General features: G+C 40.6%; 2 protein-coding genes across 9 annotated transcripts; one reads left to right on the forward strand and one right to left on the reverse strand.

Annotated features, from left to right (window-relative positions):
• Positions 1–283: 283 nt before the first annotated feature.
• LOC113020625 (methyltransferase-like 26 B) lies at positions 284–1,677 on the forward strand. Its single transcript, XM_026164745.2, has 7 exons — positions 284–423; positions 516–718; positions 895–1,057; positions 1,138–1,197; positions 1,273–1,340; positions 1,425–1,503; positions 1,585–1,677. Exons 2-7 carry the CDS (start codon positions 519–521, stop codon positions 1,630–1,632), a joined length of 618 nt encoding a protein of 205 aa, XP_026020530.1. The 5' UTR covers positions 284–423; positions 516–518; the 3' UTR covers positions 1,633–1,677.
• Positions 1,678–1,812: 135 nt separating this feature from the next.
• hgs (hepatocyte growth factor-regulated tyrosine kinase substrate) lies at positions 1,813–14,619 on the reverse strand. 8 transcript variants are annotated; one of them, XM_080300818.1, is made up of 20 exons: positions 14,455–14,619; positions 11,742–11,826; positions 11,491–11,566; positions 11,223–11,315; positions 10,444–10,561; positions 10,120–10,172; positions 9,934–10,002; positions 9,657–9,781; positions 6,495–6,579; positions 5,847–5,945; positions 5,649–5,744; positions 5,470–5,508; positions 5,200–5,364; positions 4,893–5,106; positions 4,627–4,799; positions 4,406–4,546; positions 3,969–4,152; positions 3,687–3,823; positions 3,405–3,587; positions 1,813–3,223 (listed from the first exon to the last, which is right to left on the reverse strand). In XM_080300818.1, the coding sequence occupies exons 1-20, from the start codon at positions 14,489–14,491 to the stop codon at positions 3,110–3,112; spliced, it is 2,286 nt and encodes a 761-aa protein (XP_080156944.1). In that variant the 5' UTR covers positions 14,492–14,619; the 3' UTR covers positions 1,813–3,109. The 8 variants fall into 8 exon arrangements, with proteins under 8 accessions (XP_080156944.1, XP_080156943.1, XP_026020528.1 ...); XM_080300817.1 differs by having other exon boundaries at positions 6,495–6,606; XM_026164743.2 differs by having other exon boundaries at positions 4,893–5,103; positions 10,444–10,567.
• Between the last annotated feature and the right edge of the window lie 1,074 nt (positions 14,620–15,693).

Raw genomic sequence — 15,693 nt, forward strand, 5'->3', positions numbered from 1 at the left:
GAATTCATCAGCTTTGACATTATCCACAACACCACTGGCTCAGATTCAGCCCGAAACCATGTCAGATCCAGATCCGAGGTCCTGTGTTTGGACTTTCTTAACAAGGCTTAACAAAAGAAAAGAAAAAAATAGTAAATGAGTGAAAAGTCAGAATTGGAGAATTATTGGTCAAGACCACTTTAAAAATGTAAAGTGGACTGGCTCCTTGCAAGCAAAGTAGACTCAAGACTATAGCTGTCCTATTATTTGCTGTGCATGTGCATATGTCCTACCTGTAGTGTACCAATGCTGGGCACTTGGACACTGGGAAGGAGCATGAAGGAAATCCTCTTAACCAGGTAATCTCTCCACCCATCTGCTGCTACTGTCTTCCACCAACATGCCATTCCCTCCACTGGCCTTTATCGCCAGTGCAAATAAAAGGTAAGAAGCATCCGCTAAGAGAACAATGCAATGCATGGGAGTGCAATGCTAGATAAAAGAGGCACACATCTTTTCTTTTCTTTTTCCTTCAGGCCATGCTGCTGTCTCCTCAGGCTGAAAGGAACTGGGAGAGTGTTTGTTCAGTGCTCGAAGATGTGTTGGAGAGCCAGTCACACAGGCAGTTATTTGCTTTAGAGCTTGGTTCTGGAACTGGCCAGCATATCATACGGTTTGCTCAGAAGATGCCCTTTGTCATTTGGCAGCCATCAGACATCAAAGAGGATTCTCTAGAGAGGTTTGTGCCTTTCAGAAAGTGCTTGCCATGTTGACGTGTCAGTATAGTTATGTGTGACAGAAAGATTTACGAACATATTCCAGTTAAATCAATGATCTATTTAAACAAGTGATTTGTTGAAGTCTATGGATTTGACATTAAATCTAAAATGAAGCTCGTACACACCTTGTTGGCAGTATCAAGGCATATATTGCTGCAACCCAAGCAAAGACGGTGCTACCACCTGTTCACCTGGATGCCAGTGATCCGTGGGAGAAATGGGCAGGACTGAGTCACAACTCCTGTGACGTTATTATTTCCATTAATTTACTGCAATACAGCTCCTTCAAAACAGCCCAGGTAGGCCTGGTTGCTTATAAATCAACTGAAGAGCTTGAGATATATCCCCACAGTATTTTATTTACTTATCATTTTCTCAGGGAGTGTTCAGTGGAGCAGGACAGATCCTCAAACAAAACGGCCTTTTGATAACATATGGGGTATGTAATGATAGTTAATTACACTACAAATAAACCTGAACCTACTAACTGATGTCAAATTAAAACATTTCTCAGGTGTATGCTGTTAATGGCATCATCACACCAAGTTGTAATGAAAAGCTGGATGAGGAGCTACGAAAAATGTGAGTAGCAGCTATTTGGTAATATGTGTATGTGGTTGGCTGTTAGGATAAGATATGGACCATGTTTGGTTCTGCTGCATACAGGAATCCAGACTGGGGTCTTCCAGATATCGACGTGCTCAGACAGCTGGCCTATGGGAACGGGATGCGTATGGAGCGGATAGTAAGTCATGTATCTCGGCTTAGAGGCGATTCCACCTCCCAGCAGCATGTCTTTTACACTTGTAATGTTTCCTTCTTTTAGATTGAGATGGAAGAATACTACAAATGCCTCATCTTCAGAAAACTCTAAAGAAGCCAAAATACCAAAAGGACATTAAATTATTAGTTCACATCAGTTATGAGTGCAAGTCTATAGTCTTTATATTTGTAAGACAATTCTGCAATCTGATAATGGATATAGTTGAATAAAAGCTTTAAAAAAAAAAACCCTCCTCTGTGTGTGGTTACAAAATACAAGTCGAGGCACGTGGACAGTAAGAACCAGATATTTATTAAATATAATTTTAAAATTACTTCAAAGTCAGATCAGTATGTTGGAATAAAGAAGTTCACAGATGCCAACTGAAGAGTTACAGAAACCACTGATTGGGTGTGTGATACATACATGCAGCACATCATGTTTGCTCTGCAAGCTTTTCTTCACTTCTGGATACTCAAGCAGACTTTTGAAAGAGTGCCCACATGTACTCCCGATGCAGGCATCTGTATATGTGAAAATTACAACTAATAGAATGTAGGCTGGGACTCCTGGAGGAAACTTGCACTTTATTACAGGTTAAATTCATATGCTTCAATTTTGTGATGGCACTTGATGTTCGGCAACACCAGTCGCTTTAACAGAAGGGATGCAAGATGCTATTAGAACTGCTGGACTGCTTTTAGTATGAATATTTTTTTGTTACTAATTGTGGATTTTTAATGATTTAGTTAATTAAGTATAATTGATGAAGACAAAACAACCACCCAGCTAATTTTCTAAACAGTTTCCCGTAACGTGCTAATCCCTGCATCGTCTCTGAAACTATATTAACACACAGTTGAAGCAGCACACAACAAATAAATGCCCCCCCCCCCCCCATTAAAAAAAGAAGACTCTAATTTGTAATTATGAGAAGGGATGATATGAAAACTACTGCCTATGCATTAGTGAGATTTTTTCCAGGTGTCTGACTGTGCTGTCACTCTTCAGACATACCAACAGCATCTTAAACAGTGAATACAGATGTTTCTCAGTCACTTCTTAAACTGTTAAAACACGTTGAAATAATTTGCTTCCATTCCAGAAAAGAACTGAAATTTCAACATGCAAATTTGGATTTAGAAAAATGTGAGACAACGGATGGTTGCATCTTCTTCTCTCTCTCTCTTTTTTTTTTTATTTTTTTTTTAATCTCCTAAATGGTCATATTTTCTGTAACTTTAATACCACTGACTATTTCTGCTCTTCAGTTATTCATTTAATAAGGAGATACTACATACATATCAGCTGGAAAGGAGGAGGAAGAGGGTGAAGGTTCTTGGTTATGGCGCTTCCCATTGCAGCTTCACCCCTCCTGATTTTTATACTTCAGCGGGGGAGAGGCAAGGAGAGCAACAGTTCTGCAACATCATCACAATATTTCACGTTGCCACAAAAATCACAGCGAGGTGGAAAGTGGGAATTATGTGTGTGTTTCCAGAGGGTATCCTCAGAGTCCAGAGAGGGAAGAAAGAGACCAAACAGGGAGAGGAGCTGTAGTGTGTTAGACCCAGCAGCGTGAGGCCCTTCAGTCGAAGGAGATGAGCTGTGCCTCTGCGCTGCCCGGCACGGCTTGAGGTGCCTGCTGCTGCGGCTGCTGCGGCTGTTGCTGCTGCTGCGGGGGGCCACCAGGGGGAGCAACCTAGCAGCATGAATGCACAAGTAAAAATAGGAAGATTAGCCAGGACTGACATTTAAATAACCTAAATAAAAATACCAAAGATAAAAATAAAGAAAGCTTTCATGCGTTAACTGTGAATGACAGTTGAACCAATTAACTTTTAGTCTGTCAGAAGCTTCAAATACATAAATATACAACTGACCTGCTGATACATGGGCTGCTGGCCTGGCATGTACTGCTGTTGGGGGGGCATATTGGGGTCCTGTCCCGGCAATGCTGAAATCATGTTCTGCATATTGTATGGCTGGTAACCCATATAACCCATACCGTTAGTGGGGGGTGCCTGGGACATGGGGGGCATACTCTGCGCCTGAGAGGCCACATTCTGCACAAAACACAGAGAACAGTGAGATGCATTCATCTTTAAACGTTTTTGTGGCATTTCATGTATTAATCAGAAAATTTAAGTGGAGCTTTGTCAGACCTGGTAACCCTGCGTAGGTGTGGGCTGATAGGTGGAGTAGGGTGGACTAGTTGTGGGTGGAGCCTGACCAGGCGGAGGAGCGGGCTGCCCATTAGTTCCTGGAGGTGGGTACATGTATGCATTAACCATATTGGGATCTGAAAGAAAGGGGGGGAGGAAACACAAAACATTGTAGTGAACGATTAAGATTTTAGATCATATCGCTAATTGTAACACCAGATGACCAAAGTTGGTAGATTTCTTGTCTTTTCAGCTGATCCTTTTTCTTGTGAACCTCCTCACCTGTGGTAGGACCAGGCATAGCCTGGTACTGTGCTGGTGCAGTCTGCCCTGGCTGATTCATATAGATGTTGTGCATAGGTGAACCCTCCACAGAACCAGCGGGGCTGAAAGTGCCTGGGTAGCTGGGCGGAGCACCGGGTTGGTATACCACCCCTCCCGCGACATTGGGGGGCAAAGACTGCATCTACATAACAGCAAATAAAGACAGCATTAAAATTTCACCAAAAGATTACAATGAACTTAAAAAAGTTCAAAAACATAAAAAGTCTCCTGCTGAAATCTAAAAAAATGTTTCATTAGCTGAAATTTATTCTTTAGGTTCATATATTTCTGCTATTATTGAGACATTTGGTTTCTGCAATATCAAGTGAATTTACTGACTAGATTATCCTTGGGTTGAGTTCAGTCTGAGGCCAGATGGAGTATAAAATGTGTACCTGGGCATAGGGAAGAGAGAAAGCAGGCATCTGGGCCCTCATCTGGATGGTGTGCTTCTGCTGCTCCAAACGCATCTGCCTCTCTTTCTCCTGCTCCTGGAGGCGCTGAATGGCCAACTGTCTTTGCATCTCCAGGTACTCCTGCGGTCCAAAGAAATACCTGTGAGCATGGTAATGGCCTATTATATCTGAACTCTCATTGAACAGATTCAGTTCAGTACCTGTTTCTTCTGCCTCATGATCTCCAGTTTTTGTGCCAGCTGGATCTGCCTCTGTCTTTCCGCTTCCTCTGCAGCGCGACGCAGTTTCTCTCTGTGTTCGTCCCGGAGTGCGTTGAGAGCGGCCCGAGCATCACGAACCTGAGCTAGCTTGTCCTGCAGCCCTTCATAATACACTGACAAGACACAGATCATCACAGTTCAGAGCCTGGACACGTGGAGAGAGAAATCTATAAACATGGACACAATTACACAAGGCCAACGCTTACATCGCTTCTCATCTAGCTGGTTGAGGATGTCCAAAAGCTGTGGGTGCATGTTGTTGATGGACTGGAAGAGTGAGAGCACGGCGCTGTCGTTAGTGATGCTTCGCCCACGCATGTGGTTGCTCTTCATGCGGTTCAGGAAGGTGGTGACAGCATTCTGCAGAGCCTTCAGAAACTGCTCATGGTTCTCCTCTGATTCGCCATTCTGGTACTGCTGCTGAAAGAGGGGATGAACAGGGCAAACCATGAGCAGGGGCTCATTTGTGTTTAGCTTGATTTTGGTTTTTTAGAGCTCACAACTTCAGCATACCTCCACTATGTTGACAGGCTGGACAGGGACGTGACTTTCCACGGGCTGACTGATTGCCGGAAGTGGCTCAGCCAATGTCACAGGGGCAGGGGCTGAGGGGGTGGGACTCTTGCGAGCCTCTTCCTGTTTTTTCTCCCAATATGTTCTGTTCAGGTAACGGGCCAGCTGGAATGATGTCATATTTCCTTATTAGCTTTAAAAGCACGGTGTAGCATTTCCATTAATCAGCAATACTGCTAACATTTGAGAAGAGCAATATACCACATGTACCTCAGGATCTACATCTTCAGCTGATGGAGCAGAGGAGTTCTGCAATGTGTTTCATAATAGTCAAAAAAGAATGCATTTTAAAATTTGCTTAACAATAATAAAAATCTTTCAAACATGCTTTTAAAATCATGAAAACATTTTTTGTAGAGTATAAGTGATTTTGCTGGAAACAGCCTTACCACAGGGGAAGTGTAGAGGGTACTGACTGGGGGAGCTGAGGAAGTCACTGGGGTGGGATCGGTTTTGGGATACATCGAGTACGAGTTCTTATGTCTCTGCAATTGAGCATTCAGCTGTGTGTCAGCTTTTATTCTATATACTAGCTGAAAACAAACACATCCATACCCAAAAATGAGCATTTCAGCTTAGCAACCCACCATTCGCTCCTTCTCCTCAGCCTCACTTTGAGAAAGAGCTATGGCCAGCTGCAGCTCCTCCTCCTCCTGCAGGGCAGCCTCATCTCTCTTGGGGGGCATCTGGTGAGAAAGAAGAGCAGGAGAAATATATAGCAGGAGAGTCCAACAGCGAAAGCTTGGCTGCAACTGGATCATCTAAATTACAACAAATCTACAATAGAATAGCTGAAAAAGAAAACACTAAAGGTTTCATAATGACCACAAATAAAGCCCAGACATTCAGCTTGATTGAAATGCTGTAGAATTACATTAAGAGAGCTCTGCCTGCAAATCTCAGTGAACCAAAGCAACACTGTAGGAAAGATTGGGACAAATTTCCTCCACAGCAATATGGGAATTAAAGTCAGCTAGAAAACACTGATTTCAAGTGATTGCTGGTAAAGGTGGTTCTTTAAGCTAATGAATGATGGGGTGTACATGACTATTTATTTCCAGTGTGACAATTTTAGCAACTTTTTCCAAAAAGGTTAGAAAGCTGTCTAAAATGTAAAAAAACAACAACAATATAATAACTCGAAAATCATTTAAGTCCTATATTTAACAGGTAACAAAACAAAAACAAAAAATCTAGAAAGACAGTGATTGATATAAAGAGTTTCAAATTATTACCTGTGACTGCTGGGACAGTGGGCTGGTCAGGTACTCAGGTGGCAGTTCAGCAGAGCCTGAGGAAGGGGCTTTTCCTTCAGCTTTCCTAAGTGGAGGAGAGAGGGAGGGGTGGCTGCTAAGGAAGAGGGATCAGGGAGGACAAATAACCTTGTAAATCAGAGTTTCAAGCATGCTGCTTGAAACAACAGTAGCACTCCAAAGAGAGAACAATACAACAAAACATCATGGGAAACACTTTCAAGTTACTCCCATTTGGATTTCGGATCTCCATCCAAACACACACACTGACAAACAATGCTTCCAAGTATGGTACACACCTTTGTTTTTAGTTTGTCGTTCTTATTCACTAAAGTTCTGTTATTTTTGTGTTTAAGTATTTTTCCCCAGTTAACATACAGAAAGCTGCTACATTAGAGAAACAGTAAACAACAACCCTTATCATCAATACATCTGGCTCATCAGCTCTTTGTTCTGTGTATAAATAACAGGAAACAGTGAAGACGCATATCACGATTTCTTGAAGTCGAAGCTGAAATGTCCTAATGTCTGATTTATTACTTCTAGTTGATTACGTCGATTAAGCATCACGAGGCGGAGGGTGGGTGGTTCCCTATTTTTTTTTTTTTTTTTTACTGGGAGCTGACAACCCTATTAGTTAGGTTGTTTAATATTTCTGCTAAGTACTCTTTAAAATACCAGAATAGGGAGGATCGTGTAGGTTCAGGTTTATTAGATTGATCAGTATTGCTGAACTATGAAATATTTTGGGTGCAGTGTATTTTTTGCATACAGGTATAACAGAATAGCTTTAGTGTTTTGTTTTTTTAAAACGTGAGTATGAACTTATACAAAATGCAGCAAGATATAAAAAAAAAAAACAACAACCTGTTTTATTGATTGAAAAATACACTATATCGGATTCATACCGGTATCGGCAGATATCCAAATTTATGATATCAGTATCGGACATAAAAAAAAGTGGCATCGTGCCATCTCTAATTACTTCAACATTATTTATTGTTGTATGTGCGATGATGTTCATACAAATTTTGTCCAGATTGCCCCCCCCCCCCAAATTGTGGAAGAGATAGTGAAAATACAGATATATATACACACACATACATATACTATCATCATTATAATAATATTATCATCATCATCAGAATGTCTGTTTTCTGCTGCAGGAAAAACGGCCTCAAACCACAACTGTTGATATGCTCACTTTGCTTTGTTGCAGCCGCCACATGCTCTTTTAAAGGATCCCACACACATACTCACTCATTCACTAGCTCACGTGTGTGTACACACATACACATTAGCGCTACCTCAATCAAGAAATATAATACTGTCAGAACTTGTTTTATTGCTACTAATTTAAGAAAGTTTTATAATAAGGAAATAACATTTTAATTTATAAGGCATAAATTAAAATGTTATTTACAACATAAAACAAGGCGTTTTATGTTGTTTGCATAACTTATTTTATAATACAGTATTATTTATTATTTTCTTTTGCACTTAAACATTTTTCTTAAGGAATGCTGTCCAATTCCTGTGTGATGTGGGATTCTAGGTGTTCTTTGCTGCTTTCAATCAGTGAAAGGTATGGAGTGCAGGCATATTCTTCAACTACTGTCTTGCAAAGCCTTCCCTGAAAAAGACGTCATTTGGCTAGGAGCGTATGTTGTTCTAAAAAACGTTCAGTGCCGATAATGCCTTTCCAGATGTGCAGGCTGCCAGGTCCCCAGTACCATCAAGAATGCAACTGACCACTGATAGCAAACCACCTCCTCTTCAGTCCAGAGGATATAATATTCATGTTTTCCAAAAAGAATTTCAAATTTCAATTCATCTGACAACAGAACACTTTTCCACTTTGCTTCAGTCCATTTTAAAAGCCAGCGCTTTTCTTACTTTCTTCTGATGCCAAAAGAAGGAAACTGAACTGCTTTCTGAGCTGTTCATTCTGATAGACATCAGTTAAAAACGTATTAAACAAGCTCTTGTTGACACTGTTTATTAATCATCTCCATTTTATTTTGAGCCTGGTTTGGTATTGCTATTAACTGTATTTTAATTTTCTATCATATTTCATTATAATTATTCTGTTTGCACAGCACTTTGTGACAACATGTCTTGTGAAAAGCCTTATAAACTTTACTTACTTACTAGACAGGCTCACAAACATAGTCTGCGTGTTTTTGCAATCCATGTATTTCTTTTCTTTTTAGAAAAAAAACTTAACTACTCATGTTGCAGCATACTAAGTACTTCCTGATTTTAGCTTGACACGTCCAGCTAAAATCTTTCTGCATTGTCCTGTGAATTACCAGCTGCGAGTGAGACAATTTAACGACTGCTTGGAGCAGTTGACTACACAGCATGTTTCACCCAGTGTTACCAGCAGTCTTTCAGTATCAGCTGCCAAACATGTGCAAACATGCCTCAGAACACGTTACACAGTCGCAGACATCATTTGCATACGTTTACATAGTTTATTTTTAAAACCGGCATTATCTTCATATATCTACATACCATTTTTTCATTAGAAGTCTTTCCGTGTTTTTCTTTAATGGTATTTGTTCCAACTTCTCAAAACACACTCTCACTCATTAGTACATTTTCATCACTACCCTTAATCAACTTAACGTGCTGCACATCCTTTCCAGCTTTATCTTTTTGTCTAGGTAGTCGATAAAAATTATTTTCTCGTTCCTTAGCGCCCAGCCTCACATACAGCTCACTCTAAGCCTTTTCCACCTCTGCTGTACCCCTAACATCCTAGTACTCTTGTCTACTTTACTCATCTCCCCTACTATCCCACTTTTCTTTTGCTTCCCTCCTCCTTTGAATATTTTCCTGCACTTCCTCATTCCACCACACATCTATTTGCCCTCTTTCCTCTCTCCATAACACATTCTCTGCATTTTACCTCAGCACCACAGCTGCACATATTTAACCTATCATTTTTTACAAGTCATATCACAGCTACATATCATTTTTACCTTGAATAAAATCAATCACGTGTTCATTGTGTTTAATCTGTTGCACCCTAGATAATTGTGAGACATAAACACTTGTACTATCCAGGGCCACCATGTTACACACAGCCTGTTTTTCACACTAATTCTAACATTTTAATCACCACATCTGTGGACTCACTTGTTAAGCAGCTCGAAGCAGGGCTCGCACACACGCACTTCCTTCTCGATCCCAAACTTTGGAATAGTGGAGTACTTAGACGAACACTTGCCGCAGAAAATCTGACCACAGGCTCGACAGTGGTGCTGGGAAAGCACAGGACACAAAATGAGGTTGATTTCCACACATGCGCCGTGAGAAGGTACCGCATACACGCAGACACACACTCACAGCATCAAATGAATGAAGGAAACCATAAAACCTCCAAGTGGCCTAGTTACAAGCAGGCCTGGCCTACCTTTCTTGTCATAACGCCAAACTGGACTCTGCACCGGTGGCACTCCTCAGCGTCAACCCAGTCAGGGGCCTAGATAAACAAAGCAGACATCACATTACTCAACTACTTCTCAATGTAAGGGGCACATGCCACAAAAACATAACTCTCTTCACACATCAGTAAAACAAGAAACACAAAATATCTTACTCTCTCAGCAGCAAACATGGCGTCACTCTCCTTGAACTCGGGGAAAACGTGACCTGCAGACAAACAAAAGCAGAAAATCTTTTTACAACAGCTACAAAAAAAAAAAAAAAAAAAATCACAAAGAGGCAATAACTTCTAGCTGCTGATGTACCTTTTGACAATGAAATTTGAATCAATAAAATCAGTTTTTTATCATTACAAATCATCTGAACTGGTATCACCCAGTTTTAAGTGGCCTGTTAGAAAACATTTTCTGGGTCAGTAAGCTTTCAGAGATCCTTTGGTTTCATTTCAGATGTGAGCACTCGGCTCGTTCAAGCTTACCTTCCACTTTCATGATCTGATAGGTGTCTTGAACCACTTTATATTTGGGTTCATTGCGGAAGGCGTGAGCCCAGGCCTGGATCAGGTAAAGGATCTTGTTTCTGACATTTGGTTCCGTCTGTTTCTGGAAGTCAAGGAATTTACACACAATTAAAGCAAAAAGGTCTACTTTCCCTGTTTCTGAATTCTACTGTCAAATAACACACTGAATTCATCAACACTGTGAGGTGGGAAGTCCCTTGTTTTCATCTGAAAAAAAAAAAAAAAAAAGACTCCTGTCACAAGGCAATGACATCACCAGGAAGTTGAAACCAGCATGAGGTATACAGCCTGTGTCACATGATACAGTTAGGATCCAATCAAATATTGCTAGCTCATGCTGTAATCCAGTCAGCTGAAAGAGTGAGCAGTCATAGGAGAGGGGGAAAGCTTATGAAGCCTCCAGCCAAAATATATAATTGAAGCACTGTAAAGACGCTAAACCTGTTTTTTAAAAAGTTCATTTAGTATCAACTACTTTAATATCAGACCACTGTGTGGCTGCTCACTTTAACATCACTCTAACATGTACACCTTTGGGAATCTGGAGCCTGTGTTTGAATAAAGGTTTGAATAAAGACTAAAACTCTTCATTGATTAAGCCAAAGCAACCACTCCGCCTGACCTCTGCCAACAAATTAAGCTTCACAGTAAGAAGACAACACAGGCCATCTCTGAATGGCATTGAAAAGAGTGTGGTGGGAACTGAGCAGACAGGGAGTAGATAAAATGAATGTCACCTTAAGTAGCTCCTTCAGTTCCTCCATGGTTTGCTTACTCGCCACCTCATCGTGCACAGTCTGGCCACAGTTCTTCACCACTGACTCCAAGACCTGAAGGGTGAGGCTGCATTATTCTCAACAACCCAACGCAAAAGATGCCAAGTCTACTATTGCCCACAGTTAGGTGACAAAGCAAGAGAACACACCAACCAAAGCAAAAATCAAACTATGTTTACAGGCAACAGAGATTTTGTATTTTTGATTGTATACTTTCCACACGTCTTACCTCAAGTGCATAAATCGCCACGTGTGGATTTTTGTCATTCAGCTTCTTTTTAATGGCCCCAATGGCATATTTAGCTCTGCAAGGACAAAAAACACAGATATCGCTTAATGCAGAATCATTGGCATAAATTCAATAAGCAAACTCTCAAGTATGTTTATTTCAAAAACATTGAAGACAATAGTCGAAGCTGTATTAAATCTTCAGCTGCTGGAGGATGTGACTGTAGAGGGGAAGAAGACAGAATCACTCACTGTGTGTCTCCCTGTCGAATGAGATCACAGATCTGCAGGATGGATTCCCAGTCAGTCTCCAGAAGCAGTTGACTGGTGGCTTTATCTGCATGAGTACAGAAAGCTTTAACATGCATGTCTGTCAAATGGCATCTACAACAGCAGCTCCACAAAACTGCACCGGCAGTTACACATGAACAAACGCTTCTTCCACATGCTTTAATCTTTATAGAAACATCTGTACTCCTGCTATTAACGTAGGACTCCAGATCGATCTTTGTATGATATCAAACTATTACCACACAAAAGGTTTGAGGTGTCAAACCTTAATGATATAATAGAGATCTACTTATTTATTATATCATCATCAGCAGGGATAACTAAAAATATTTTATTGCTACAGATGCTTCCGTGAGTTCAGCTGTCAGAAAGAAAATAGCCTTGCATATGATTCAGGTGTGCCAAAGCGCTGCAGTCCTGGGTCTGACATTTGTTATGCCCTGCGGAACTGTGGGGAAAACAGGAAAGCACTGATAGCACGAAGTGATAATCCTGTTTGGCATATGATTGCGATGCATTTAGTAGATGAAACCTGGTCTTGATTTGCATTTCTAAATACAAGTGGAACCTAATCCAACTTTCAGCACAACAAACGACCTGTTTGCAAATCATAAAATAAAAAAAACTGCCCAATTTTTAGGAACCAAATATCATCTTATTACATGTCAAACTGAAGGATGTGTGCTGTGAATTCAGCAATCACCCACACATAATGGTGGTTTAATTGAGTTAAATATATTTTAAAAGATTAAATGTTTTAAATACACATGACATCTGCTATAAAACTGCGAATCTGATCATAGGTTTAGAGGTGTGCATTACTCAGTTCAGACTTTTTTTTATTTTTTTATCTGCTTCTATACTTTGAACGTCAGGTAAAATTTATGCTTCAACAACAACAGTGATTCTGACTACAGGCAGGGGGTAAACAACTGCAGAGGTGGTGCAGGTGTAGTATCTCTGCATCAAGTTCAAGAAAAAAAAAGGAGATGAGTGTGCTTTTTAGAAGGGACAAAGACTAGCTTCTGCCCCTGCAAATCAGTAGAACAACTGTGGAAGTGGTCACCAGCTTTAGTGTACATCTCACTGAAAACCCTATCTGGTGTCACAACATTTCCGTCCTGGTTAAGACACCAACACTTCCACTTTTTCAGGAGGTTGCAGTACGAGGAACTTGTTAGCTCAGTCTTAAACCTATTCTGCAGATTTGTGGGGAAAGAGTGTCCTGAGGACGGCAGAGAAAACGCCTCTGCTGAGGGCCTCCCCATCACTACAGACATTTACGCCAGCAGATACAGGAAAAGGGCCTCCTCTATCTTGAAAGATCCCACTCACCAAGCACATGCAGTGTTTGTTCCCCTCCCCTCAGGCAGGAGGCCACAGAGTATCAAGAGCAGAACCACCATGCTTTTAGACTGCTTCTGTGTCTACTTCTCCTAGCCAATCGTAACAAAGACACCAATTGTGCATTTGCAATATCCTCCATACCCTTAAAAAATGATTATTCATTCTCTATGACACTGTAAATATGTTTTCTCTTCCTTGTTTCTGTATATTGTTCTCTTGTGTGTTCTCATTGTTGCTGGCGTTAAACAGGGACCTGAGTGCTAAATTTAGTTTCAACTCATGTGAATACACACGTTTGAAATGGAATAAAAACCCTTGAATCCTTGAGAAAAACAAGTTGGGACTGCAACGATAAGTTCGGCAGGAATTATATTTAATGGATTCAAATTCTGAAACCATTTCCATCACTGGTAAGGAGAATCAAACACACGATTTATAACCTATTTGATGGTTTTAATACAAACACTTTGATATTTAGGCCTCAAATATCAAATTATTACTGGTTACATTGGCAGAGTAGGCAAAACTCTCCAGCTGAACTAAAGAGACCTAAAATGTCTGAAAATTGTTTAATAGTAATCAATATGCACAGCTGCGTATTCATTTGACACTTCACAAAATAATTTGACATTTACTGGGTGTATACATTTTTCATCCAGGTTCGCTAGTTAACCTGCTCATCTTTGTAGCCCAAGAAACTTGTTGTTGCATAACTGGAAATTCACTTGGGACTCGTTTTAAACCAAGGTAACTGTTGAAACATGCTATGACAGAGACGCCTTGTTTTCTATGATTAGTCATGGAGTAAAAGCAACTATTAGCCATCTGACGTTAGCGTAGGTCTATACGTGGATCACAAAGTATCCCAGTCGCTAATTATAGACATGTGTCAGCGAACTAATCAACCTGTTGTGGTCTTTTAAAAAAAAAACTCAGGACAACAGAGCGCCTCACGAATACCAGCGTTGTGTTTGTCTGCCTGGTTTCCTTGGATATGGGGTAGTTAATGTGTGAAGTAACAGCTAATCGTATATTACCGTGTATGAAACGCACAGGAACACAACAACAGCTTTGGTTAGCTTAACTAAAAGCAAGGCGATAACACTGGACCAGACTTTGAGTTAAAACTGTTCGCTTCAGCTAACTTCTTAGCATTTCTTGGCCTTCGAACAATAGCAGCGAATTTGTTAGCAGGCTAGGAAAAAAAAGCTAGCTGGCCTGGGAGCCACAGCCCGATCGACTGTCAAAACAATACGCTGGAAAACATCGCACTCTGCCTTATAGTTGCTTATTTTACTCTCAACTTACGCATGTGCTGTTAACTTACCGAGAAGCCTTTCAAATGTGCCTCCACCTTTTCCCATGTTAAAGTCAGAGTCTCAGAGTGGCTGTCGAGATGACTTATTTAATTAGCGGATCCCGATACTTTCACAACGGAGGTTAGCTGTTAGCCACGGAGCACAGCTGTACAGCAGGTACAGCCTCCTCTGACTTCCCACTTCCGTCGCAGAAACAGCGACACGCATGAAATGTCTCCCTCTCGCGGCGAGTATGCGCAATTACGGGTGCATTTTATTATTATTTTTAATTTATTGAATTTATTTATTGATTGATTGATTGATTTATTGTTAAGCGAAACCTTGACATGATGATTGCCGCTTTAGAAATCTAAATAAAAATATGCATTATCAGCAAGTCATTGATGAGATGTGTGGTAGGAGTGACAGATTGGTTTAAGGTGAGGGTGGAATTACAGTAGAGACTGGTTCTGAGGCAATACTGACAGGGCAGCTCATGTTGAGCAGTTTATAGACAAGGCTGACATGATTTAGACACGTGCAGAGGACCGATAGTGGCTATATAAGACAAAGGATACTGAATATGGAGATGCTAGGCAGAGGGAAAAGAGAAGATTCTTCGCTAAAGAAAGCAGCCAAAAGAACAAGAAGAACTAGAAAGTGCATTTTCTGAAGAAACTGCAGTGTGAATGCTTGAATCTGAATGTATGCACTGAAATGAATTAATTGCTGAATTTTGAGTTAAAAATGTTGAATGATAAAAAAAAAAAAACCCGAATTTAACGTGAAAACAAAAGTGCTGAACTGCCAAAAGCTGAAGGTTACACAGAAGAAGAAGTTGGAAAAAAGCTGAAAATGTTTTAATTGTAAATTAGAAAAATCTAAGAAATGAGAAAAGAAACTTTAGAGTCAGAAAACACCTGAATGAATATTAAAAGTTCATATTCTTTGAATCACTGAATGACTAAAATGTGATCCCTCCACTTGGATCCACACAGTTTTAAAAGGTTTACATCTCTGAGCTTTTGAAAGACACGGTGTTGGAAAGAGAAGAACGATGGATACGTTTTGAGGGTAAAATGATGGCTGTAGAGCAAACACTGTGGACACAGCAGCAGTTGAAAGAGAAGTGTTTAAGATGAATCTTGGCAGAGTGAGAGAGAGCTCGTTAAGCAGGCAGGTGTGAGCCTGGTTGCTATAGTGACTGCACCCAATGGCTCCATACACGGACACAGACATGCGCCTCACTTTTGCTGCTTAAAATGAAC

The sequence above is a fragment of the Astatotilapia calliptera genome, chromosome 4, assembly GCF_964374335.1.
Source record: "Astatotilapia calliptera chromosome 4, fAstCal68.1, whole genome shotgun sequence".
NCBI classification, from domain to species: Eukaryota; Metazoa; Chordata; class Actinopteri; order Cichliformes; family Cichlidae; genus Astatotilapia; species Astatotilapia calliptera.